Source organism: Hippocampus guttulatus, chromosome 3, assembly GCF_054856545.1.
Source record: "Hippocampus guttulatus isolate MCC_2025c chromosome 3, RoL_Hgut_1.0, whole genome shotgun sequence".
NCBI lineage: Eukaryota > Metazoa > Chordata > Actinopteri > Syngnathiformes > Syngnathidae > Hippocampus > Hippocampus guttulatus.
This window is the reverse complement of record NC_141263.1, coordinates 19,752,032-19,778,466: the sequence shown is the minus strand read 5'-3', so window position 1 is coordinate 19,778,466 and position 26,435 is coordinate 19,752,032. Positions and strand designations below refer to the sequence as shown.

At 42.7% G+C, this 26,435-nt stretch overlaps 1 protein-coding gene across 2 annotated transcripts; it reads left to right on the top strand.

Annotated features, from left to right (window-relative positions):
* Positions 1 to 11,123: 11,123 nt before the first annotated feature.
* znf710b (zinc finger protein 710b) lies at positions 11,124 to 24,592 on the top strand. 2 transcript variants are annotated; one of them, XM_086107325.1, is made up of 5 exons: positions 11,124 to 11,238; positions 19,609 to 21,168; positions 21,825 to 22,016; positions 22,115 to 22,286; positions 22,749 to 24,592. In XM_086107325.1, the coding sequence occupies exons 2-5, from the start codon at positions 19,651 to 19,653 to the stop codon at positions 22,928 to 22,930; spliced, it is 2,064 nt and encodes a 687-aa protein (XP_085963451.1). In that variant the 5' UTR covers positions 11,124 to 11,238; positions 19,609 to 19,650; the 3' UTR covers positions 22,931 to 24,592. The 2 variants fall into 2 exon arrangements, with proteins under 2 accessions (XP_085963451.1, XP_085963450.1); XM_086107324.1 differs by lacking the exon at positions 11,124 to 11,238 and adding an exon at positions 15,897 to 17,821.
* Positions 24,593 to 26,435: the final 1,843 nt, after the last annotated feature.

Sequence of the window (26,435 nt, the reverse complement as noted above, 5' to 3'; positions counted from 1 at the left end):
TGGCTGCATGGTGTGTGAATAATCATTTGACTCCATACCAAGAGGGTGGGGAGACATTTACCCTGATTCCCTGGCTACAACATCGGGCAGAACTGCACAATCCAGATTCAATACATTAGATGTAGCAAAAAAAAAAAAAAAAAAAAGGTCTGTCTTTATCTCAATGTGATTCACTGAAACCTACAACAATAATAAGTGAACAAACTTTGGGGACCGTGTGACTAAAATTGTTGAGTTGCTGGGCTGGTGTAAGGACCCACAGAGCTTGAATAAGATGAACACAGGGATTCTCTGCTCATCATTGAATTAACACCTCTCTTGCACTGTCACTCAAAGTGAGCATTATTTTTCTTTGGAAAGACACATCTCTTGTATTCGATGTATAGCATAGGCCATACTGGGGTGCACAAAGGAGCACATGGCATCATTAGTGACACTTTACATTCGGACCACGCACGGCTTGTCTTCCCTTTCGGGAGGTTGAGGCTGCATCTATGGCGGAGGAGCAAGGAAGACTTGGGTGGGGCGGGGCGTATTTTTATCCAGCTGCTCATCTTCCCAACAAGCAACACATTATTTTCTCTCTCTCTCTATTTTCTTTTTATAAAAAATAAAAACAAAAACAAAAAAATAGCTACAGCATGTTTCTCTCTCCTCTAATTTCCCTAAAGACAGTTAGAAGCATAAGGGTGACCATTTCATCGAATGTCAGCTGTATCTACAAAGTAATTTACAATGAGCAGTGATGATCAGTGATGATGAATCTCAGATAGCTAGCTCGCTATGATGCTAGCTAGCAAGCTAGCTCTAGCTAGCGAGCTAGCTAGAAGGGGGCCAACTGAATGAGTTTGGTATTTGTTTTTAAACTGTTATTTAGGCGCAATCTTTATTAGACTTTGCAAATATATTTTCATTGAAACATTGTTTATGTACAAAAAAAAAATCCTATACAGCAGGGGTGTCCAACTCATTTTTGTCGCGGGCCACTTTGGAGTTACCTCTGCCCTCGGAGGCAGAGCACAAAATTATTGTAAAATCTCAACATTATTTATGACACATGACAATTTGACAGATCAGAACAGATTTAAGCAAGGATCATGCAAGTTGACACATATGATTTGCTTTGGCGGGCCACATAAAATGATGTGGTGGGCCGTGTCGTGGGTTTGACACCTGTGCTATACAGAATTAAGTGCAGTGTTCAAATGTGCTTAAGATAAGAGGATTTTTTTTTTTCCGGAATTAATCCTCTGTCTCGTTTTTTATTTATTTTATTTTTTTTTTCATGAAAACAGGCCACACCACTGGATTTTAAAGTTTGTCATCATGGTGACACTTGGAAAAATACTGGACGTATTTCTTACAGTGGCACTTGGCATAAAAACTGGTCGATAATCATATACTGTCTGCAGAAATTCCCGGAGTCCCTTCACACTGCCTGGTGCTTGGGCAGTATGCCGTAATTATTACAAATAATTATGTTGGAATAAAATGTGCCATACAGAATGCGCATCGGTCATAAAACTGATTCAAGTGGGTACAACCCACAACTAGCTCAGAAACAAACCACAACTAAGAGAAAAGCTATTGGCCATAAATGTATTTTTGATTGCAGACTGCTCGTTATTTGTATGACGCCGACTACAATGTGAGGCTATGAGCATGTGACATTTGAGATAAACATTATAATGTGAGCAATATTTTTCAACATGAAATGTATTGTCGCTGATAATACTCAACATAATAGAGCCTCTAGAGCCGTCCTTGCGTTGAACACACAACACGAGAAGAGAATAGACGTGGCCTCGGCTTCAGCACAATAGGGTGTGACAACATGGAATTACTGCCTCCGCATTAGCCTTTTTATTTCCCCGCAGCTCGGAATGGTGGTCAGACAGAGGCAGGGCTATACAGTTGGAATAATCACCAGCTCTTATACAAGGACGCCATGGCAACTTGTGGACAAACGTGTCCCTCTGCTATAAAAAAGAAAATACGAGAGCACTCATTGGAACGCGGACCTCTGCCAAAGCTGTGAATAAGGCAAAAAAAATTCCTCCCTTGTGGCGAGTGACAAATCCATGAGTCCACACCCTGGACTGATTGCCAGAAAACCGGCCACTTATACTGAGATTCACAACCATGGACAATCAAGAGTCACCAATTAACATTTTGGAACCAAAATCCTTTCCAACTTATGTTAATACAGTGGTCCCTTGAGATACATGTTACAGCAATTACATAATTAAATAGAATGTAAAGAATTCAACTGTTTTCGCTACAGGAGGCATCACAATTCCTTAGCAGTAAGTAATATTAGTCCAGTTTCACAGAAGAGAAAGAATATATGACTATGAGTATTGTCATATCTGTCTACATGTGTTGCTCCATCGTTAGTGTTGTTGCTTCAGGTGTTGTAACACCGCAGCACTGATGTCATTCGTTAGCCCATCTATGTTGTTCTCCATTATTTGTTAGCTTTTGTGAGGAAAATGCATGTGGTTTTATTTATTTATTTTTTTAAATACAAAATATGTACTCTTTATGTAATTCTCAATTTGACAGGAAAACCTAAACTATCTGGAGGGTGGCAAAAAAGAAGCATTGTTCTCTATCTGCCATCATACAGTGCTTATTTCTCAAATTTTTGCTCAGGAGTCAATGCGAAACAAATAATACAAAAATCAGCTGAACGATGTCTTGTATCTCAAAACATTCAAGTCGGGTCACTCTTATCTCAAGGCACCACTCTACAAAATACATACAAGCTAATATTCATCTGCACACAAGTGAGACAGGAGGTAAGAGTCAAGAATGAGGCAGTTTATAAACTTGTTAATTAAATCATTAGTTGTTTGAATAGCCCTGAGGTAAAGGGCAATAACGCTCCATTATATTATAAAGTGGTTGGCACCTGTAATATAACATTTCAGTAATCATTTTCATGAGTCTGGAGTCACGATCTACAGTATATTTTTGGTTTCTTTCAGTTAAAAAAACTGCCACGGGATGCTGCTGGTCAAGTCATATATTGATGCACCGGTGCCAAGAACCCAAGGCTGACTGAACCTCTGGGAGGTGAGCTGCAGGTGAAAGATGAGTCGAGTTGAAAGAAGGTGAGGACCATCAATCATTGATGGGCTGACACATGTGAAGAGGCAGACAGAGAGAACAAACACTTCTCTCGCAAGACGAGGGGCTGTCATAGTGGGCCAACCCCGCTGAGACCATTGAGTGAAAAGTCAGAGGACATGATGCATACGTGTGACATTGTGTCTGACTAATGAACAAAGTCAGTTTGCAGTGATAGCTCACATCCTGTCATCGTTCACCTCCTGATGTGCCACAACAAACATCTGTAACAATAGTTGGACTTTATAAATGTTTCCAAGGAGGGTGAAACAAAATGTTGTCGGTCATTATGGTGGCAAATACGTTGTATTAAAATTCTGAAATGGGGAGATTCCATGTTCATCATGTCATAAGAGGTACTTTCATAAGCACCCAAATGTTGCTAGCGGAGTGAAAAATAAACCATCAAAATGTGAACTGACAAGGCCGCCACCTGCAAAAATTCCGCTGGTTGTTGGTGATTACATGCTCATGATAAAATAAACAATTACCGGTAAGTCAGATCTTGTTGAAGAGTTTGGTTTTTTTCTGCAAAATATAACATTCTCAGTATCACTGAATCACATTTGTGGAGTTTTGCAGGTTAGTATCGCCATTTAGCTCTTAAATCAATCAAATGGGGTTGAAGTAGATTACAATCACTTTCATTATGCTGACGTGTTCATGTTCACGAATGCTTGAAATTTGAACTGTTGCATCAACACGACACACGGTAAAAATTGTTCGAAGTTAGCTATTAAAAAGTTGAAGCGCACTTTAATAAAGCCTTTCTAAGACGGTCTGCTGATCACAAAGCAAGCTTATTTACAAGTGACCACGCGGCATTCAAGCGTGATGACGTCACGCCATATTTGTCATTAAAAATCAACCCTGAAAAGCTTCACTCAAAAATGACCTCAAATATATGACATCAAACATCACAGCAAAGTGGAAGACTTAAAAAAAAAAGTCTTTGAACGCGGACCACATGAGTCCCCAACCCCATTGACAATTAAGTCTAATGAGAGCATCGAGATATCTTGCTTCTCTCATGAATACAACTCTCTGTTCTACCACCAAAACAAAGTGTGCTGACTGAATAGTCATCGTTGCTCATCTTGTCACACTACAGATATGAGGATAACCTCTGACTGTTAGATCTAATGGACACTTGAGCACACGTATCAATGACACATGCATCAGACGCCAGTGGCGCGCTCTAGTGACCTGCACTTTGCTGAAGTAGGTAGTTAGAGCTTTCTGTGGGAATGGTTCATTATTGCACCACGGATTCCATTTCCCTTGAATTCTTAAAAAAATATAATAATAAAATACAGCGACGACCAGTTTAGATAGTAAGGTGTGGATAAAGCGACTTGTGGAGGATGAAAAAATCTGATACATTTTATTGAATGTATGTTCTGTTATAGTATCTGAAAGTAAAATGCAAACAATAAAAGTCAAAGTAACTGAATAAAAGGTGAATTTATTGACACTAAAAAGTAACTCCTGGACTGGCATTGCAGCATGTGATGTACCGCCGTAACTATTTCTGCTCATTTTACAACACTCGACCTAAGCCTAATAAATCTTTGAGCCATGCACCTATTTTCTTGCTTTCGTGAGGGTCAAGGGCAAGCCATGGGTAATTTTGAATCTCCAATTGCAGGAAGTACAAAGCCATCTAACTCGCAATATATCTTTTTCTTCTTAGGGCAGCATAGTTCCCTATCATCTTGCTAATTCAGGTAAATTTTAGGGGAAAATGAATGCAAATTTTCTGAAACTGGCCGTACAGAGCAACCAGTTTTGTGAGTCAAAACTGAGGTCCACGAAAGACAATTAGTGGCGAGCTCGATTGCTTGCTTGAAAATGCAAAAACATTTCCCCTTAAAACTAGAACATATGCTCAAAACTTACAATAAAATCAAGCTACGCCTAACAGCAATAAAACCTAAAAGACAGTTGAGAATTCGGTACACAAGTGAGCTTTATCATACAGCACTGTATCATTTCAAACTGTGTGGTTTATTTGTCGTCATTCTTTTCGTTTCTATTGTGAAAGGAGGCAGTTAATAATTACTGAATGCTGTTTGTTTTGTTGTTGTTGTTTGGTTGGTGGTTGGTTACTCAGTTGGTTGGCTCAGTACTTAGTTGACAGGTTGTTTGGTTAGGTGCTTTGCAGGTGTAATTTGCAATGCAACGACAAGTCTTTTTCACCTGTATGGTCTCCGTTTGGGACCATACAGTAGGCTGGTAGACTCAAGAAAGTTCATTGTAATGTTTTCTATTCATTGGAAAAAGGGACATTTGTTCGTGTACGATGTGTTCAGAGGACAATGGATATCCATGCACCCCCTTCAAGCACCAAACATTAGTCAGATTAAGAACATAGCCAAAAGCGCTACATTTATAAACATTGTCCATTGTCATGATTGTGTCGAACGATATCACTCAGTAAATGTATTCTACATCCCACTTGTACCTGCCTTGGGTTCATATCGGTTGCATTTTATTATTTACCATTTCAAAACGGCGCTCAGAAGAAAGTCAAGCCTGAAGGCAGTGGTGGAACAACCAAGCGTTGCCATGGAAATGTGACTGGTCAATGACATTTCTATTTTCTGCAATCATTTGATGAGGGTGTCCTTTAGAGACAGTATCAGAGACAGACAGTATCACATTTGCAAAAGGAAAGCAAATTTGCTACTAAATTCACGTTTAAACCATTTCATGTACTTTTTCTTAGCTTGAAAAGTACTCAAAACAAATCCAGCAAATGTACGCTTTTGGCCGTTTCAAGAAAGTGTTAAGAGCTGCAGAAGGGAAAGGGTCACTATGACGGCCCGTCATGAAGACATCCTGCCCCTGGAGGGCCTGTCTGCACGGTCACCTTTGACACTGCGAACTCCCGACGAGACCAAATCTGAGCCTTGTAGCCTTAAATAGACACACTGCTTTGGGAAAATGAGTCGAGTCAGCGAGGGAAGTCGCTCTTGTTAATTGTTGGTCTCTTCCAAAGAAGTGCGAATAACCTCGTCTTAACCAAATCCTTAATACTCACAGTGAGACGCTGTGAACACACTGTGGTATTCACATTTCTGCCAGATTTCACACATCTCTGCTACAATCCTGGGACTGAATGCGCTAACTTCAAGCCTGTTTGCTGCGGTGTCATTTTTTTTCTTTTTTGTGGCATATGCTGCACATATACAGTACATGACATTAATGATGACTGCAATGGCACGTAGCCGAGCATAATCATTAGCCAAGGCCAAACAACCTTAATTCAAGGCAGCACCAAATGATACACCCTATTTTTAACTATCTTTTGCATATGCATGCATTTTGCTCTTGAATTTCAAGTATCACTGAGAAATTAAAGAAATAAATTTAGACTGCGTTAACCAAAGTAGGTGCTCTAGTTTCGTGCCAAGTCAAAGTATGGTGTAAATCTGCACTGGGGCAGGCTAGATACGGTTTCGGTACACAGATGCCCGCAGCTTGACACAGTTAAAAATGGGTATTTTTGCGCTGTGTTGGGCGTGAAAACAATTGACTTCACAGCCAATCTAGGGGGCTTCTCTCAACACCTTTAAAAACGGATGCACCAGAGGGGCAATTCTTCACCTGGTGTTAAAAAAAAGGACACACCATGACAAGTATATCTGACAAACCAGTTGTTTTGTTACATCATATAACGTGGAAAACACAAAGAGGCAATGCCTGAAAAAGTGCAAGCAAAGTGGAGGATAACTGGATGAAGGTGTGTCACATCCATTTGTTGCCAGTTAGCCCAACTATGGTAGCTAAAAAGTAAAGTACTGTCCAGAAAAGTCCTCATGAAGACGTGCTGTTCTGGAGCTCGTTAACCTTCCGGTTGGGAAGAAGACCCTGTGGCTCAAGACAAACTGCGCCAGTGTTTTTACTTTCTGAAGCTGAATGTGACACCTCTGTTGAAACCTCAATTTAACATTGTACTCACAACTATCTTTGGACACATGTATCGTCAACTCACATGCATGACTCTTCTATGAGGTGGCGTCTCCAATTCTATGAATCATGTTTTCCTCATCAGCAGATCGTATTCACTTTGATATAAGCAGACTGAACCAATTTTAACATATGAAATTGAATTGTGTGTGAGCTACCACGCGCAGCTGCACAGGAACGTGCATGCTGACAGACAAAAAAACAACAACAACAACAAAAAAACTTTTTTTTTCTTGGAATGAGTATTTTATGCAATTGCTTGCTGAATTCTCTGGGGATATGTTTTGAATGTGAACGTGAACTTGAGCTGCCCCAACACGCCCAGCATGTACGTCTCAGCGAAGCACTGCGAGCTGTCGAGAGTGCCATGAGCTCATGCTGTTACGCCCAATCAAAACACACTGTGGATCCAACAGGAAAACTGTGTCGTATGGACAAACGCCGTTTAAGCCTCAGTTGCATGTTCCTTCCTATATTATGTGGATACTAATTGATGTGGGTAATTAAAGAAAACCCCATTGCTGTAGTTAAACAATTTGGAGGCACCCTTCATGTTGATGAAGTATGAGGATAACGGCGTCAGTTTAAAAAAAAAAGTCAATTTATTATTTATAGCTATAGTTGCTCAATATATTTACTATTTGGAACTAATGAGACATGATAGGCACATGACAGCAAAGTCTTAGAAAAGTAGTAGTATTAGAAGTATTCCAAGCACGCATGTGCTCATAAATCAGCTATGTGTGTGATTTTTTGTTTTTTTTTTAATAGAAAAGTCAACTTGATGACCCAATACCTTTATGCGAGCCGAAAGGCCTTCTGCTAATTCTTCCCTCGTCCTCCTCTCTCATAGTCTGTTTACCATTGAGTGTTATGCAACATGGTTTTTTTCCCCACAACCAGATGTTGAAGGCACAGTGGCCGGGCTCATCTCACTTGGATGGACAACCCAATATTTACTGATATAGTCCATCGTCTCTGAAGTGGGGTACAAATTCCATTTTTAACAATCTAACCTATTTTTAAAATGTGCATGGCCCCACGTGACGAGGAAGAAATGGACATGCATCGGCTGCTCCAATAATGTGTGTCTAACTTATGATGACCAACACTGCACACCGCAGACATACCTGTGTGTCCACCGAAAACCACCAGTCTTCTCCCACAAAGAAGATGCGGTTGTAGTACCAAGACTTTCCTGTGTGAGGCAGCATGGCAAAACAGGGAAAACAAAGTGAATGAGTATTAATAGAAGAAGAAATTGAAGACACCAGGCTAACTATAAGATTGTATGGTATGTGAACCACATTGCAGTTTAAAACTCTTCTTTCTCCATATTTTTATTGTGACGAATGACTTATGAGACACATTTCCAATCAACACAACCACCAAGCTCCCTAACTTGTTTCAAAATCAAGCAACTGTAAAAACGGGTTTGGTAGCAAAAAGGGAAAAAAAGCTGCAATATCTCAATATTTTTATTTAAGACATTAAAAAGTGAAAGTTGATGCACAAAATTTGCTTTTGTGGGCCACCAAAAAATATATATATATATATATATATATATATATATATATATAAATGAAAATAATTAAGTGATGTGGCGGGCATCCGGCATTCTTACCTTGCAGACTTTGATTGGAAGAAAGGATTAAATGGTCATGTTCGGAATTATTATCTGCATGAACGCCGCTCCCCGTCAGTGAAGAAAAGTGGATTAGCTGTCAGACGAGACAAAGAAGAATCAATTTATTTGCCTACTTGTGGTTATTTGCGCATGAAAGGCATGAGAAGATGGGAAAGCAGGGTCTTGCCGCCCTGAAGAAATACTTTAAAAAACGGCAGGTAGAAAGTTTATTTTCAAAAATCATAATTTCAGACTTGGGCATCTGGTAGGACTAGTGGTTTGCACATCTGCATTACAGTTCTGAGGTTTGGGCTTTGAATGTCCGCCTCAGTGTTCGCAACATCTTCATGGTCTCTCTGGATTTGTGTGGGTTTTCTTCAGGTTCTCCAGCTTCCACCCACATTCCAAAAACATGCACGTTTGGTTCATTGAAGACTTCACAGTGAGAGTAAGCGGTGCCAAGGAATGCAACGACGGGAGAGGTTAAAAAACAAACCACCAACAAGGCCTTTGCTAAAGATTTGAACATATGGTCCAAAAATAACTACAACTGCTAACAATACAGGATAAAGCTTTTGTGCTGTGTTGTCTTTGTGTGGTTATAGACAGAGTATGTATGTTGAACGTACTGTAATTTTATTGTGTGTCGCTTTCCTATTGTTAATTATCTGTTGTATATTGTGATATGTGTGAAGGATTTTCGTCTAGTCTCTTACTGTTCATATGTACGGTATAACTTGAAATTGTATTGTTATGCTTTTAGGGAACTACAGATGAAAATTTGCCTTCTGGTTGATTGTGGCTTTTTAAAACTGTGTTTCATTGTGTGTTTTGTGAAATTGCATTGTGCCTTTTCATATCAACTAATCTCATCTAAACTAAACTTTGAATGTAATAGTTAACGGTTATATCTGTTCACATTGTAAGATTGCAAAGACTTTTTGGACACAAAATAGCAGTCGTGTGAATGTCTTAACGTGTGAGCAACAGACTAGCTCCACATTGTACTCCACCCGACTCAGGGCTATCCTCCAAGGCCTCTCTTTCTCTCATAATTGTGCACATTTTTTCTTGTTTATTCTCCTACTAGCAATCCAAAATAAATATGCCGATGACCATCTTTCCTGAAGGTGAACCCAGTGACCACGAAACATGTTGGATTCACTGCTGAGATTCTGGACAACGATTAGCCCCCAAACTCTCGTCGTATAATAGGGACACTATCGTTCATTATCAGTCGAAAAATAATGAAGGAGTGAGATGTTTATCTTAAAGAGCCTTGTGGACATGAAGTTGAGGCACCGTTGGTCAGAGTTAAACGCGGGGTGTTGATGCCCTCTAGTGTTAGATTTGGTAGCACATGATCCAAGGTAAATCCATCAATCCATCAATCAATCCATTATCCGAGCAGTTTATCCTCACGAGGGTCGCGGGCATGCTGAAGCCTATCCCACCAAGTACTGCAATAATTATTTCATCATTTGATAATGAGGTGATGTGATAAAGACAACAACGAAATAAATCTGTACAGTAATGTGTGGTGTTTGTTGCATGTTCTCCCAGTATTTGCGTGTGTTTTCTCCGGGTACTCCAGCTTTCTCCGACATTGCAAACAAATGCATGCTTGAATCATTTAAGGCTTTATATTTGTCAATAAGTGCGTGAAGAGTTGTTTTTTTAAAATAAAAGGTGGGGTGGAGAAATTTTGAGCCTCTGATGAATGTGTTTTTCATTTACAAACAGATTAACAGTCTCAGTTTTTGTGGTGAATGAAAACATTTGAGCTTGCGTGAAGTGGGAACTTCACCACAATGAGGGGTCAATAAATGAAGCTGCTTCTTCGTTCTGCTTGACACTGGCTTGGGTGCTACCAGTCACTTTTGGGCATTTGACATGAGACGTTTGTGTTGGGATCCTGGAACAGGCACAAAGAGTGACAATGTAGTCCAATATTTAGCGTGAAGTGGAACAGATGTATGATTCCTGACTAGAAAATATTTCCTGTAATATGGAGACTGGGCATCAATCCAACTCCAAAAGGAAAAATAACGCCATCTTGTGGAAGATCCCAATATGCCACAAGTGACGTCTAAACGTAAACATCATAAACGTAACACAATCGCCCATGAATCATTCAGTAGATCGCTAGAATTATACGAATCTGTCTCATATAAAAACACATTTACGCCTATGTGAGTTTTATACTACAATACAGTGTGAGAGATCATTTCAAAAAATGTTATTAGATCTGCGGATTCTGTTAGCGACTACAAAGGCGGTCGAAAAATGTCACTTAGTGGCGAGGATATTGATTTACAGGCGAGAAAGGAGGAAGCCCTCTTGTTTATTCATCACGTCAGCTCCTCTCCCCTCCCCTCCTCCTGCTTTCCTTCCCTCCCTCCCGCTTCACACAACGGCCGCCGTCCGTCGTTCCAATCGCTTCTTCTTCGTTCCGCTCAAAAACAACCTCCAGTCTCGTCGCCACCATAAACCCCTTTTGGAACCAGGTGAGCAGCCAGGCTTACGTGCTCCCTCCCCCCTCCCCCGGACATAAAAGCGTGGTGTTCGGTTGAAAAAGTGTTTGCTCGGACTGCTTCAACGGTAACTTGGTTCGATTCCCCGCTCGGGGGCTGACCAGTCATCTCTTCCGCAGTCGCTTCTTTATGTTTTGTGCCCCAAACAAGCGGCGTAGCTGAACTGCAATCGGCCAAATATCGTTTGGATTGCATTTTGTTGTACTTGTGTATGTTGTGCCGTGCCATAATCTGACGGAGACGAGTGAGAGAGTGGCGTGTACGAGCCGCATGTTGGAGCAGGAGCCGGGGCTACCAAGGCCACATTAGCCCGACTTTGCCCATCCCTGCCTCGCAACATGGGGATGCCTCACACACAGGCCCTGTCTTGTACTGCACTAACTTGGTGCTCTGCTTGCTTTTCTCTTGTATGATATTCGATGAATAATTTCATTTAAAAGTACACGATCGTGCTTTCGCGTCACTGTGGCTTGAAGACACTGGCTTGGGAGGTACCAGTGACTTTTGGACACTTGACATTAGACTTTTATGTTAGGATCCTGGAACATCCACAAACATGGACAATGTAGTCCAATATTTAGCATGAAGTGGATGTGTGTTGCATCTTAAAGGAAAGACATTGTTTCTTTTCACCTGCAAAGTGCAAGTAGGTCGGTCCTCTGTTTACTGTACATTCATCACATTTGTGGTCTGGAGGTCCCAAACTACTTTGTGCAGAAGATAGTTACTCATCACGCAAAACAAGAACACTTGCCCAGTACCACTGCACTTATCACATTAGTGTAGGCTAGTCATAAACTACAAGTTGTTTTGGCTAGCTCAGAAGTTGGGTAATGCTTTACTAACTACAAGGTGCTGTACGAGCCTTCAAACTAGTTTTGCCGGGTATCTGGAAAAAAACAAAAACAATAAAATGCTGCATTGTACAAATCAGTCTGAATGAGCTACCGTGCAAACAGCCAACCAACGGTCTCCTGTATTTCTCACTTGGTTAGGAGAAATTCAAACAGGAGACTGCTGCAGTAAAGAGACTGTGGAGTAAAATACTCCGGCATCCAGCACGTGAACAGTGTATACCAACATTAGTATAACATTAAGCAAGGTTAAATACCCATTTTTAACCTTGCTTAAGCTGTTTAGTGCTGTGCTTGTAACCAAGTGGCTACTGCTAAACACAAGTACACTGTTTCTTCCTCTTCCTGTCCATCTATGAGTCATGGATGGTGATATTAAAATGTCAGTCTGGTATCAACACAGTGCAGATATTCCTTTTTGCTGCACATTTTTTACTTGTTGCCAAAGTGACCCATTTTGGATGCCACTTGGACTTTCATCCTCTCCATCAGTGCTCAAAGCGGGTGGGGAGGGTGCAGACGTGGGGTGCAGGGCGCCAGCCACCATCGCCATCACTGGAACCAGTGGTTAGGAAGCTTGCATTTCACTGCCCCCACCAAGTGCTTTTTTTGTTTGTTTTTTAGTTTGCCAGGCAGTTTGATGTTTTTGTATTCATAGTGTTCCCCTCCAAACTCATTCAAGTGGCTGCAGCTCTGGTTTTGAGTGTCCACAATGCTGCAACACAGTCGAGGCTGATGATAACATTACACTGTTTGATGGATGCTGGCTCAAGATTAATTAACTGGCTTCGATATTAAAAGTGATGCACGGCCATGTCACAGTGTAACATCAGCACCGTTCCCACAAAGTGGCGCAAGAACAGCACATTTCCTTCACCAATTATTATTGGGGGGGGGGGGGGGGGGGAAATCTAGTTTTAATGAAACTGGAAAATGTTCTGAACTCATGCTTCTATACAGTCCAGGATTGAGTCGAATAATGCATCCAGACGGGTTCTGCCATAGCGTGGATGTAGCTGACCGCTGGTTGTGCTTGAATTAACAGTGTTTTATTGTTAAGTCTCAATGAGTCTATTGGATTGCTATCTGTTCCAATGATGGCATGATGATTGAGGTCCAGCGGTGATAAACAGTTAAAAAAATTTTGAATTTTATTTTAATATTGGTAACATACAGAAACCGACCGTGACAAAACATCCACATGAATAAATACTACTTGCAAACAACTCTTTTTTTTTTCTATCGTTAACCAGCTCGTTCTTTATCATTGTGTGGGAACGTAGCCATGCTAAGAGGTTGAGAATAGCTAGTGCTGGTGTCAGCACATTGCAGTGCTCCGCTCTGCTGCAGGCAGGGTTAAAAAAAAAAAAAGAAGACAGATACTGATGAATTTGGAAGCAGAGAAGCCTAATGTGTCAGGTGACGGTCTGTGTCTTCCAACCAAGCGAGCACCCTCTACTATTTAAAGAGTGCTAGGGAAGCCCTTACAGTGAAATAAAGGCTAAAACATACACCTTTAAACATGATTGTCTTATTATTAAAAGGAATAAATGTAGGGATATCCACTAACAATTGAGTTTCATTTCAGCTTTGCTACTCGGGATACCTCACTGAATTGTCGTGTTTTTTGTCGTTTGTTTTTTTTTACGTGACTTTTATTTGGTTGGCGTGTAACATTATGACAATTAAAATCAAAGCTTAGTAGAAGACCAATTACACAGCTAGCAAGGAGCCAACTACCAGCAATCTACTGTGGGTACTAGACAGATAAACTACTACTATCCCTTAACCAATAAACCAATCAGTGTCCTAAGCGAGTAAAATTCTAAAAAGTAAACTGGCAGTTTAAAAGCTACACAATGGTCAACAAACAGGTCAAGGACCACGGTCCTAGCAGGTTAAACAAGAAGCTTACCATACCATCAGCGGTTCAGTGGAATGGTCTTACAAGCCCAACAGCAGGCTGCTAACAAGCTAAGGAGCAACCTAATAACAAGTCAAGCAACCAGCTTAGAAGCTCACCAATAGTAAGATAACAGGATCACCAACCTGCTAAAGTTACCCAGACAGTGAATAAGTTAACCAGACTAAATTGGCAAACCAACCAGCTATGAATTTATTTGCTAAACAGTAAGTGAACAGGCTACCTACCAACAGTCTCAAAAGGCAACCAGCTAACAGGCTAAGGAGAAGCTAAGTCAAAAGTAAAAAGTCACCTTTGACAATAAAGCTGATTTTTGACTTTTTTGACAGGCTACCTACCAACAGTCTCAGAAGGCAACCGGCAGCCAGCTAACAGGCTAAGGAGAGGCCTGCTAAAAACGTAATCAGTAGCTCTGAAGCTTACCATCTTAACCAGCGATGTCCAAACTCAGTCTTCAAGAGCCGCTGTCCTGCCTGTCAGAAAACACCTCATTCAAATAATCAGCGTCGTTCTAATGCTGCTTCAGAGCTGGCTGATGAGCTGACCATGTGAATCAGGTGTGTTGCAGCCGGGAGAGCTGAAAAACAGGCAGGACAGTGGCCCGCCAGGTCTGGAGCTGGATATGCCTGATCTTAACTATCAGCAAGATAACCCATCATTTTATTGGCTTTGTCAACATTTCCCTAAATCTAAAACATACTGGGGTTGCCTGCTATAGTTCACTTGGGTAAAATGTTAATGTTAATGCCAATTCTTGGTTGTCATGTAGCATGCAGTGTCTGGATTAGACTGTCCAATGACAAAACCTTATTCAGTATTTTTAGCCTCTGCTTGCCTGGCCCACTTTGTGCCCTCTTCAATGTAATTTTAGGTTGAGTGTGTGTGTCTGTGTGTTTGCATGAGTCTGCAAGTGTGAGAACATGCATTGTACCTAACAGTTTGTTACTCTCCCGCCCCTTTCCATTCCTCTTTTCTGTCACACTGCCTTTTTTATTTATTTATTTTTTTAATCATCCATTGCATCACTGGTAACATTGACTTGGGCTGGGTCCATTTTGCTTGTTTTCATTGACGCCTGCTCAGACATTAGTGAAATTTGCTTCAGGTTGAGTTTCCAACTTGATGTAGTTGGATAGAAAGATGACCAATTGTAATTGGTGGCTCAATGTTTTTTTTTGTATTGTTTGTTTTTTGTGGGAAAGTGATGACTGATTACTTTTTGCCATCTATGCGGTGTGTGTTAGCAAGATAGCACACAAAATACATTTTGCGGCAAGAACAACACATTTCATTTTGGATCCAGAGCAAGGTAAAAAAAAAAATGGTGAGCAAAGTCTTGATCTCTTTTTTTTGCTTGGCAGTTGGCCACTTTGTAATGAGCATTACTGCCGCCACCAGGACTGGAATGTAACAGTACATTATTAAAGTTGTGAATTTTTGAAAGTCCTATAACAAGCTGTTGAAGGAAGGCAAAACATTGTTTTTGTAGCAAAATGTAGTGTTTTTAGCATAACACGTTTGCTGTTTTTACAGTGTGTGCTTCTCATACTGTAACAGAGCGGGTTTTCTTGCTGTGAGCCGCAGTGAGGATACAAAATGTTAAAATAGCGTAGCGTGTGTGTATGGTAGTAATAGTGTGTGGTAATATAAAAAAACTATGGTAATCGTGTACGTATGGTAAACTGTGACAGCTTACCATATAACCAGACAATTGTTTTGCTCTTTGTTGGACCTCTTAGATTGTGCCAGTGTAGCTAATGTGTCCATTGAAGGTGTATGAACACATGGCAACGAATGGCACTCCAGCCTGGTGGTGACAGGTGACACATGCTTAATTGTGATGTGTGTTGAAAAAAAAAAAGAACCAACACCCAAAGCAACCCCCCCCCCCCCGCCCCCTCCTTTCTCCCTTCACTGCAGCCATGTTTTTGTGAGTGAGGCTTTGCTTTGTTTTCTCTCTCTCATCTTGCTTTCTGTTGCGCACGTTTTGCACCCTCTTCCTCTTTTTTTACTCTCCCTCCCCCTCTTTTTGACTCCCTTCTTTCATTTCTCCCTTCCTCTCGCTCCATTTCCATCATGTCACCCGTCTCTCCAACACGACACTTCTTCAATCTCCCACCCTCCCTCCTTCTTGATTTTTTCCCCCTTCCTCTCCATCCTCCCTTCCCCCACTGCCGCCTCTCTCTCTCTCCCCCTCCTCCCAGCCCTGTTCTCTTTTTCTTCTCCTCCCCCCTTCAATCCCTCTTTCATTCCGTGCAGTCATCTGTTCTCTTCCCCCGCTTCCGCTATTGTGCCCCCATTTTGTCCTCTGCAGCCTTCCTCTCTTCTCTCTCTTTCCTCCGTGTTCTCCCTATCCTGTTGTTTGTTGCAAATGACACCCCCTCCCCCACCACAATGTGTGATATTCAAAATACAAACTTGGATGAATAAATAGATTCGGACACATTGTTAAACAGTTTTGTGCATATCTGTCTCCTTATTTAACCCTCTGTGGTCAAATCTGCCTGCCGTTTGCGCATGCACTCAACAAGTGTTTAGAGCAAAATCCAAATGGAACCATGATGAGAATCAGGGTTTATCCAGTGAGTAGCCCGGTTTTGAGCCAACACACATGGGCATCATGACCACGATGACCAAAGACTGGCAAGTCCGAATTTATGTTCGTCTCGCAACGTGCCATGTTGTCCTTCGATTATTTCTTCGCCGTTGACCAAAAGGAAGACGGCGGCCTCCTACTTATGACGAGAGACCGGACTTGGTGCCCATAATCACAATGCGGCGTACAGCAGGACTCGAGGCTAACTTTTGCAGCCGTAGCACTGGTGGCATCAACTGAAAAAGTAGCTTGAAGCCCAACTGAAAAAGTTGCTCGTAGCACTTCATTCTGCAGTCTGGCATAATTCAAAGGTTGACAATGACTGAAGAGACATCTGCAAAAAATATTTTAGTGGAAGGACAACTTAATTTGCAACAATGGTTTGGAAATGCCCGATTCTATTTGAATGCACCACACGTTTTAGTGAAAGCGAGAGGTGTCAATGTTTAAACGAGCGATCGCTGAATACAAGACAATAGTTTGAAACCCAAGCGGCCATAAATGTATATTGTGTTTTTCAACAGTAGTACCGAACGGTATTTATAATTCCACATGCACCACCGACAAGAGACACGTTTGAAGCCTTTTGCTGTGGTCCAGCTCCATTCACTGGCAGGATAAACACAAACCTCTCGGCCTACGCTTGGCACCATTTCGCAGTTTTAACACATTTTTCTTTCGTCTCTGCGTTATTTGGCTGACAGTTGATCATGAATTCGGTGTGACGGCAGGAGTCTTCCCTTTCGTTATTGTTTTTCGACGACATCCTGCTCCCCCTCCTCCCGGTCGCTTCCTTTGCTCTGCCTCTGTCTTTTCCCTCTCTGCTTCATCCTTCATTTGCTCTTCCACATGTCAGTCACCTGACAGCATACTCCTGCTCTCCTATTTTTCTGCAGCCTCCCAACACATTTCCACACTGATACACGATGGACGCTGGCAATACAGAAAACGCACCTCTGTGAGTTTCTTGAGGGTCCGGTCTTACTTCTGGTTTGTTTTTTGTTTTTTTAAACATGGGTGGCTCGTTTGTTTGGCCGGGATGAAGGGAGGCAGGCCGAAACAGGTCCTGCCTCCCATTTGCCTTGGCGTGTAAATAGCGAGTGAGCCTCATCTCACTCGGTACTCTCGCTCTCAAGGATGAGATCCTTAAAGCACCTGAAGTCTCACAGCAGAAGGATTGTGGTGAGTTCATAGTGGCTTCATTAATGGCTGCTTTTTTTTTTTTTAATGAGGTGCTTTCAAAGTTTGTTCCAATTGGTCCTCAAGCAGGGCTTTCTTTCAATCTGCTTGTCGTTTTTTTTTTGTCTTTATCCTCCTCCCACTTCACTTATCACTCCCTACATATCTTTCTTCCTTCTGTGGCATGAATCTCATCCTCCTCTCTTCCCTCACACTCTCTGCCCTTCCCCCTTCGCTCTCCTTATCTCTCTTCCTCTCTACCTTTCCCCTCCGTCTGCTTTCATTATTCCTCTCCATCTATTTTGTTGTCATCTTTTTGCTACATTTTTTTTCATTGTTTTTTATCTTCATCTCCCCTTCCTTCCCACATATGCCGTTTGTTGATTAGTGTAGCTCAGTGGGTCATCTAATCCCCTTCTCAACACACACACACTAAACACATTGCAAGCAGACTGGATCAGGGATGGCGTCTCAGTTGGAAGATTGGCTGGTTTAAGTAGTCGTGTCTATATATGGAGGCTCTCATCTCATGTATTGGTGCTCGAACAAATATCTACGATATGCACGTCTTCATTACTATCGTTTACCTGAATGAGCCCCAGGTTGTTTTCCTCCCTGCCGAGTGCAAAAATTGTGATCGGAAAACTAGAGCAAACCTTCTTCCTGTTTACATCCTTGCAACCAATAGAGGAGGGCGATATGGCCAAGATAATCACACTATTCGTCATACAGATTAATTATGATGCAGGGGGGGGGGGGTTATTGGTTTAAGACCAAGCTCTATTCCCGTGACACAAAGCATTAGCCATCCATCCTTCCATTTTCTAACGGATGAATGGAAGATTGAGCCGATCCCAGCTGACTTTAGGCAAGAGGTGGGGTACACCCTGTACTGATTGCCAGTCAGTCACAGGGCAAATGTGGACAGGTGGGAAGATTATTCACACTTGCATTCAAAACTTTGCAGAAAATATTTTATTTTTCCCAGAGTAACTTTTCAAGTACCTAGAAATTGCATTTTCAATTTCTGTAACTTTCACGTTTTTTTGATGACCGTACAAACCCTATGAATGAATTTAGTCAGTAACCTTAGTTGATTGAAATCGTCTTCTAATTTGGAATGTGCATCTTTAGTAGGTGAGGGAGAACCAGTAAGAGGGGTTGGGGGTGGGGGGAATCTACGCTTGAATGGGATGTTGGGCAGTTTTTCAGCTCACACTTTCAAAGTGGAAGGTGAGTGGGGATTGATGCCACAGCACATGAGGAAGTTCCTGCTCATTCTTTTTGAATCCCCAAACACTGCAAATTCATCACAAGTATCGTGCTGAAAAAATATCAATGTTGTCATTGGTAACTAGTTGATACCAACTCAACTTTCGTCACATTAGTGTCAACTTAACAAAAACATCTGAAGTCATGCCAGTTTGAATTCGTCTGTTGAGCGTGCCCGGAGCTTGACTGGCAAACAGTCTAGTTTTTAACTCATTCACTCCCAAAGACGTTTTTAAACGTCTTTTCAGACTTGGCTGGTACTGAATGAGTTAATTTGCCTTTTTTAATTAAACTGGGACAGGCAACGGCTCCCTGCAACCCTGAACAGGACCGGTGAAGTAGAAAACGGAAGGATGTGTACATCCTTGTGTGTGAAAAGCTCAATGAAAAATCGTAACACAAAAAGAACAATTCCTTAACTTGCATTGCATACTGGAAGCGGCGCAAACTAGTTCATGGCACATTGTTCGGAACCACAAGACTGTCATGACTGAGCAGCCGTGTCTGTGCGATTGCAGGAGGAGGCGAGCCGGCGCCTGGGTAGATGTGAGCCCAAGGTAATGGCCAGGCTGATGGACACAGGCACACAAACGGATCCGGTGGTTGTGCTGTCCTTGGCCCAGGCTGCCGTGCTTGGTCTCATCTCCCAGAATGAAGTCTTCGGCGCAACCATCGCACCCAACGGCTTCTACACCGGTGAGCCCAAGGAGTCACCCGCGCCACCGGTAGACGGAGTGGACTACGAGTACGCGGACCAGCTTATCGGCGCCAACGGAGATTACCTCGGGGAAAACTTGGCGGAGGACGGGCAGATGCAACCCAGCTGCAGTCAGAGAAGGTGGCAGCAGGGGCCACCTCAGCACCCTGACGTGAAAATGGCGGTCCCCGATCGCCACGCCCTCCAAGGCGGTGACGGCACCGTGTCTCACATCAAAGGGGAAGCGGTGAACTCTGTCTTGACCTCGTGCGTCCACATGCTTAACAATATGGCTCCCAGAGGGGGTTTGGTTCAAGTGGACCCGGCCACCCTGAGAGGAACGAACAAGAACTGTTCCGAGTGTGAGCGGGAGACATCCAACCAGCAGCAAGCCGGCACCCACGTGCACCCGACTCCTCCCACGCAAGTGGCCCACCGAGGGGCGGAGCACAGAGGACTGCAGGGCCAGCGCCCCCTGGGAGGCCACGGCCGAGGCGTCCGCGAGGCTGAGGAGGAGGTAGCTCACCAGGGCAACAACATGATGAAGCCCAACCCGCAAGATGAAGCCATCAGCAGCTACTTCCAAACGAGCGAAGTGGGCAGCTACGACTCGGGGGAAATGGCCATGGGGGCCGAGTATGAAGACGGCAGCCAAAGCATGATGTGGACAGACGGGAGTGGCGGTGGGCAACCTCAAGCTCCGCAGCCTCCCAGGCGACACGGTGGCCGCAGAGTGGACCGACTGGACATCAACATCCAGATCGACGAGTCGTACTGCGTGGACGTGGGCGACGGCCTGAAGCGCTGGAAGTGCCGCATGTGCGACAAGTCGTACACGTCAAAGTACAACCTGGTCACGCACATCTTGGGTCACAACGGCATCAAGCCGCACGCGTGCCCGCACTGCGGCAAGCTCTTCAAGCAGCCTAGCCACCTCCAGACTCACCTGCTGACGCACGAGGGCACGCGGCCTCACAAGTGCGCCGTGTGCAAGAAGGGCTTCACGCAGACCAGTCACCTGAAGCGCCACATGCTGCAGCACACCGACGTCAAGCCGTACAGCTGCCGCTTCTGCCGCCGCGGCTTCGCCTACCCCAGCGAGCTGCGGGCGCACGAGGTCAAGCACGAGCGTGGCCGTTGCCACGTGTGCTCGCAGTGCGGCCTGGAGTTCCCCACCTACGCCCACCTCAAACGCCACCAGACCAGCCACCAGGGGCCCCACACCTTCCAGTGCACGGAGTGCAACAAGTCCTTCGCCTACCGCAGTCAGCTCCAGAACCACCTACTGAAGCACCAGAGCCCCAGACCTTACACCTGCTCCCAGTGTGGCTTGGAGTTTGTGCAGCTGCACCACCTACGCCAGCACTCGCTCACCCATAAGGTAACGAGCAACCGAGGCTCACCTGTTTTCATAGTATGGTCATGTGACGTTCGCTAGCTGAGCCCTTATACACCGTGATGTCATTTTCAGGCGACAGCAAGTGGCAAAATGGCCGCCCGCTGAGATCGCAGACTCACAGTACAGTATATACAGTTAGACTAACAACCGTATATACTCTTTAAGTACAACATACTGTCCTCCCTTCCAATTTAGACTGGGTTTTGGCGCCACCTTGTGGCATTGTAGGCATTTCAATTTGGGCGCGCACAATGTGAATGGGTGAGGTTTTCAGGGAAATGCCGAGGCTAGATTCCTCAGGAAGAGAAAAATAGGCTGGTACTGGCTTCATACGCCCTTTCCTCTCTTCTTTGCTTCCTTCCTTATATATATCCTTATTTCCTTCAGGCCTTTCTTTCTTTCATACCACCCTGTTCTTCATTCCTTCAGTCTTCCTTGCTTCCTTTTTTTTTCTTCCGTTTAAACAGTCTTATTTCCTTTCACTCAAGCTTAAATAGTTATTTGAAAGTGTGTACCTAAAAATAGCCCACCCTGCTTTTTGAAGTTAGAATGGAGGAGTCAAACCACAATGTGACTTTGTGTTGTCTTTGTACAAGCCAGTGGATATTATACCCCTAAATTTATCGGGGCTTTTGCAGGGCATGAAAGGACACAAGTGCGAAGTGTGCTCACGTGAGTTCACGCTGTCGGCCAACCTGAAGAGACACATGCTGATCCACAACAGCGTGAGACCCTTCCAATGTCACGTGTGCTTCAAGAGCTTCATTCAGAAGCAGACGCTCAAGACCCACATGATCGTCCACCTGCCCGTCAAACCCTTCAAATGCAAGGCCAGTATCTGCCCAGTGGGGTGACAGATGTCGTAGTTCAGTAACGTACCTCATGAAGTCACATTTGTATTTTTTTTTTTTTTGTGCTTTGTTTGCAGGTGTGTGGCAAGTCTTTCAACAGAATGTACAACCTGCTGGGCCACATGCATCTGCACGCTGGCAGTAAACCCTTCAAGTGTCCCTACTGCACCAGCAAGTTCAATCTGAAGGGTAACCTAAGCAGGCACATGAAGGTCAAGCACGGCATGGATGTGTCACCTGAAGGACAAGGTGAGCGACACGTACGGGGTTCAACTGACTAGTCCTTGGCTCAAGTTCACTTTGCCGTCATATCGACGGTTTGAGATGAGCGCAATGAAGCCAGATGCTAATGCTAGCCCTCTGCCGGCGGTGACGCTCGCTCCCATGGAAGGCAAAGCCAATGCATGCGCCTAGAAAATCACCTGTAGCATGCTCATTTCTCAAATGCATTTCATGGGGTTCATACAGGCCAACATTCCGAGAAATCATGATTTCCAAATGTCCATGATGTCTAGTCGAACGCTGAAACCCGCTCTAAAAACTGGACTTAGCTTGCACATTTGGAAAATTATTGGCAACAGCAGCGGTGTGGGCGTATTTTAGGGGTATTCTAAGTGCTGATTCCTTGTTTTTCAAAATATTCCACAAAGCGGGCAACCATTTATGTTGCTAATAAAAATGTGGGCCCCCCCCCCCCTCTCTATTATGCAGAAGTACTTCCTGAAATGGAGAGCCAGGCAGAGTATGAAGGCCAGAACTTCAGCTTCACATCAGGCGACAACATGGACAATAATGGCTCGCAAAACCTCACCAAGCTGACCACAGCCAACATGGACGACATGGAGGAGTACTACAACTTTGGCAAAGACACCAGCACCTACACCACACCCTGAGTGGACAAAAGGGTGCGCTTGCGTGTGTGTGTGTTTGTGGATGGCTGGGGTGTCGTGGCCAAGGTTTAATAATGACTTTGACTTTGAGCTGCTCATTTTCGGGACGCCACTGACTCAAACCTTGTCTGTTGTGTGTGGATTTGTTACAAAAAAAAGAAACGACAACAAAAAAAGTTCCACATCCATCAGTAACATTCGATGTGATACATGTCATGCACAAGCAACCCTTATTGTCTGGACTGAAACGGTTATGTACTCACGCCATATAGTAGATGTTTAATACATAGTCAACACTTATTCTTAGGTGTGAATGCACTTACTTAACATTACGGTTCTTATGCGCACTTCTGTCGACGCAATTCCGCCTCAACCTTCAACAAGTAGTTGTAGGCACTGAAAGAATCTAATCAGGTAAATTTACCACACCCCAACGATACTTGGACCTCTGCAAAGTTAGCTAGTCATAGTCTTCTTTCTGCCCCAGAACCTTCCTTGCTCCTTTCTAAATATTTTAGTTCCTTTCCTGCAGTCCAAATTTCATGTTACCACATTTTTTCCTCTTTTGTTAGAGCTTCCACTCTCATACTTTTGAGAGGTCCAGGAATCGTTGTTGTGTCGGGACTGAAGTGAAGTACTTTCAGCACCTTGTTTTTTTCCCCATTTTCTACACCAATCAGATCTCCACCCCAAAAAGTAAATATGCAGGTTAGAGTGAAATGAATATTCTAACTAACCTTTTATTTGTTTTGTTTTCTTAACTTTTTCACTAATAGAGCAAACATCACATGAAGTTTTTGTGAAGGAAGTTTGTTTCTGTTCGAAAGAAGGTGGTGTTCATTGAGCTGGAGGAAATGAGATTGTAAAAAGCTCTGGCAATATGATTTCCTGTACTGTAAATTTCGTTCAAACTGCGGTTTGGAGCCATTCCGGGAGGGGGTCTGTTTTCAGCAGACTTTTTTTTTTTTTTTTTAACTTTTAGTTCCAGCAAAAACATATTTCATTGAAAAAGCTCCTAAAATGTGGATTGTGTACATGTTTTAAAAAAAAAGTTGTTGGTTAAAAGTGGACTGAAGAAAGTCTTGCTTATACTGTATTGACGATTCTGTTGTGGGGAGGTGGGCTCCCCCTGTCCTGCCATGCAGGTCAGTCAGCTTTGATATGCACACTAAACCACAACAGTAGACTAGGTCAGTGTTTCCCAACCTTGATTGAGCCAAGGCACACCTTTTACATTTGAGAAATCTCATGACACGGCACCAATCAAAAATTTCGTAAAACGTACTAATACTGAAATAACGATCTTGTCTCAATGTTCTTACAAATTTACTTACCCAGATCTAATTTAGTAGTCGAAAGGCCTGATGTAATCTATTGTATAAATGGGACGGATGGATACACTGTGTATTGTACCTTCCGACATCTAATAAATGCAAGAGCAGTTCCTTGTTCTGCTTGTCACGATATGTCACTGGCATAGATAGATTGATTTGTAATTAATAAATAATTTTCTGACAACTTGCTGCAGCTCCCCTGATGATGTCTCAAGGCACAGGAGTGTGCCACGCCACTGTGGTTGGGAATCACTGGACTAGTTAATGAAGAATTGAAACATCATGGGAACTGACTATGGATTATTTAATAAAATAAAATTAAAAAAAACGAGTTGAAATGTCTTTCTGTCCTTCCTATATGTTGATCTTTATTTTTGGAGGAGTTGTACAAGTAATGACTTCCACTATACAGCCCTTGATAAAATCAGATCCACTCTCAGTGTCTACTCAGAGATGCAAGTCAGGTTCATTTAAAAAGACACTTAAAAATGAGTGAAAATTTGTCGGTCTCTTTATGCTGGTATTTTCACAAAACAATTAGGGCCACTCTGGAAAGTAGTGGTGCTCCGATCAATCGGCACCTCCTGTGATCGTGGAAAGTACGTGATCAGCTTCGCCGATCACTTAAGCTCGTATATTGCAACCTGCAGCCAACTAGAGATCAGCCTGTGTGTTGTATCGCATCCCTTCCCCCTTTGCTTAACACTACATGTTACATACCAAGCCAAAAATTGAGTCACAATATGTTTGTGCATTTTCTGCACTGTCAATTTGAAATAATGTCTGGGTTTGTTGAATAAAGGGATGGAGATTTCGATAAAATGTTTTTTCAATTTGATTCATCTATTGAAAGTCACATCTTTATAAAAATAGTGAATTGACAACATGACAAATGTAATGTTTAACGTCAGAACACTAAAATGTCAAATATTAATAAAAATAAGTTGTGAAAATAAAACTGAATTAGTCAAATAAACTTGTAATAATACAAAAAGTAATGTTGCAAGAAAAGTGAAACTTGTAAAGTTATATTACAACTAATATGAGAAAAAAAAACCTGACAGTTTTCCGCAAACATCTGTAATTGTAAAACAGTATTGTTGCCTTATTATTTGCATTTTTCAAGTTTTAGAAGTGGCAACATCAATGTCATCAGTATAAACACTTGAGTGTGACACTAAACTCACCTCTTGGACCAAGGGTAGCGTAATATTGATTAAATTTAAATTGTGCTGAATTAGATTTTTGAAAGGCAACTAAATGGATTTCACATGCAAAATAATAATAATAATAATAAAAATTGGACAAAGGGGCACTTTTGGTACCAGTCGCAAAAGGGCCCATGCCAGGGTTCCAACGTACAAGACCAGGCAGTGTCAGGACAAATGGAGTGAAGCATCTGCCACTCATTTATGATCAAAGACCAAACTTGGGGTACTTTGCTCTTTCAAGCAGTATATGCCAAGCAAGCCATGAAGGTTAAACAATGCGCTGTACTAGATTTAATGCCAAGCAAGCCATGAAGGTTAAACAATGCGCTGTACTAGATTTAACAAAGGTGCTAACCACTTTCACATGCATTTTTTAACCTACCACCAGAGGGAGTACATCACTTCAGTACAGTACCGTACTTGAAAACAGCAGTCCCCAACATTTTTTGCCTCACGGACCGGTTTAATGTCAGACAATAATTTTCACGGACCGGCCTTTAATGCCGAACAAATACAACAAAATAATATGGCATGACCTGCATGAAAATTGTGATATCTTCTAAACATAACAATAAACACGAACCATGACACGAGGAACGTCCTATCTCGCCGCAAGCTCAATTGTACCGTTCAAACGTGCCTTCAAAATAAGATACACATACAAATAGAAAGTGCATGAAAAATACGACTCACCGCATATTATGCAGAGTGGGCTTGGTGTGTGGGAATTTCCCGTTGAGATCAGTCTGTTATGTTTCGCTCTGGTTACGTTTGGTTTTGATTCCTCATGTGCCCTTTTTTCGCCACCTGTTCTCGTTATCAGTGTTCCTTGTGTGTAACCACTCAGCTCCCTCAACCCTTTGTGTCTTGTCCAGGTGTTTCTCGTTGTCTCGTCACTTAGCTTGTATTTAGTTCCCTGAGTTTCTGTCAATCTTGATCGGGTCATTGTGAGCATGTGAGCAT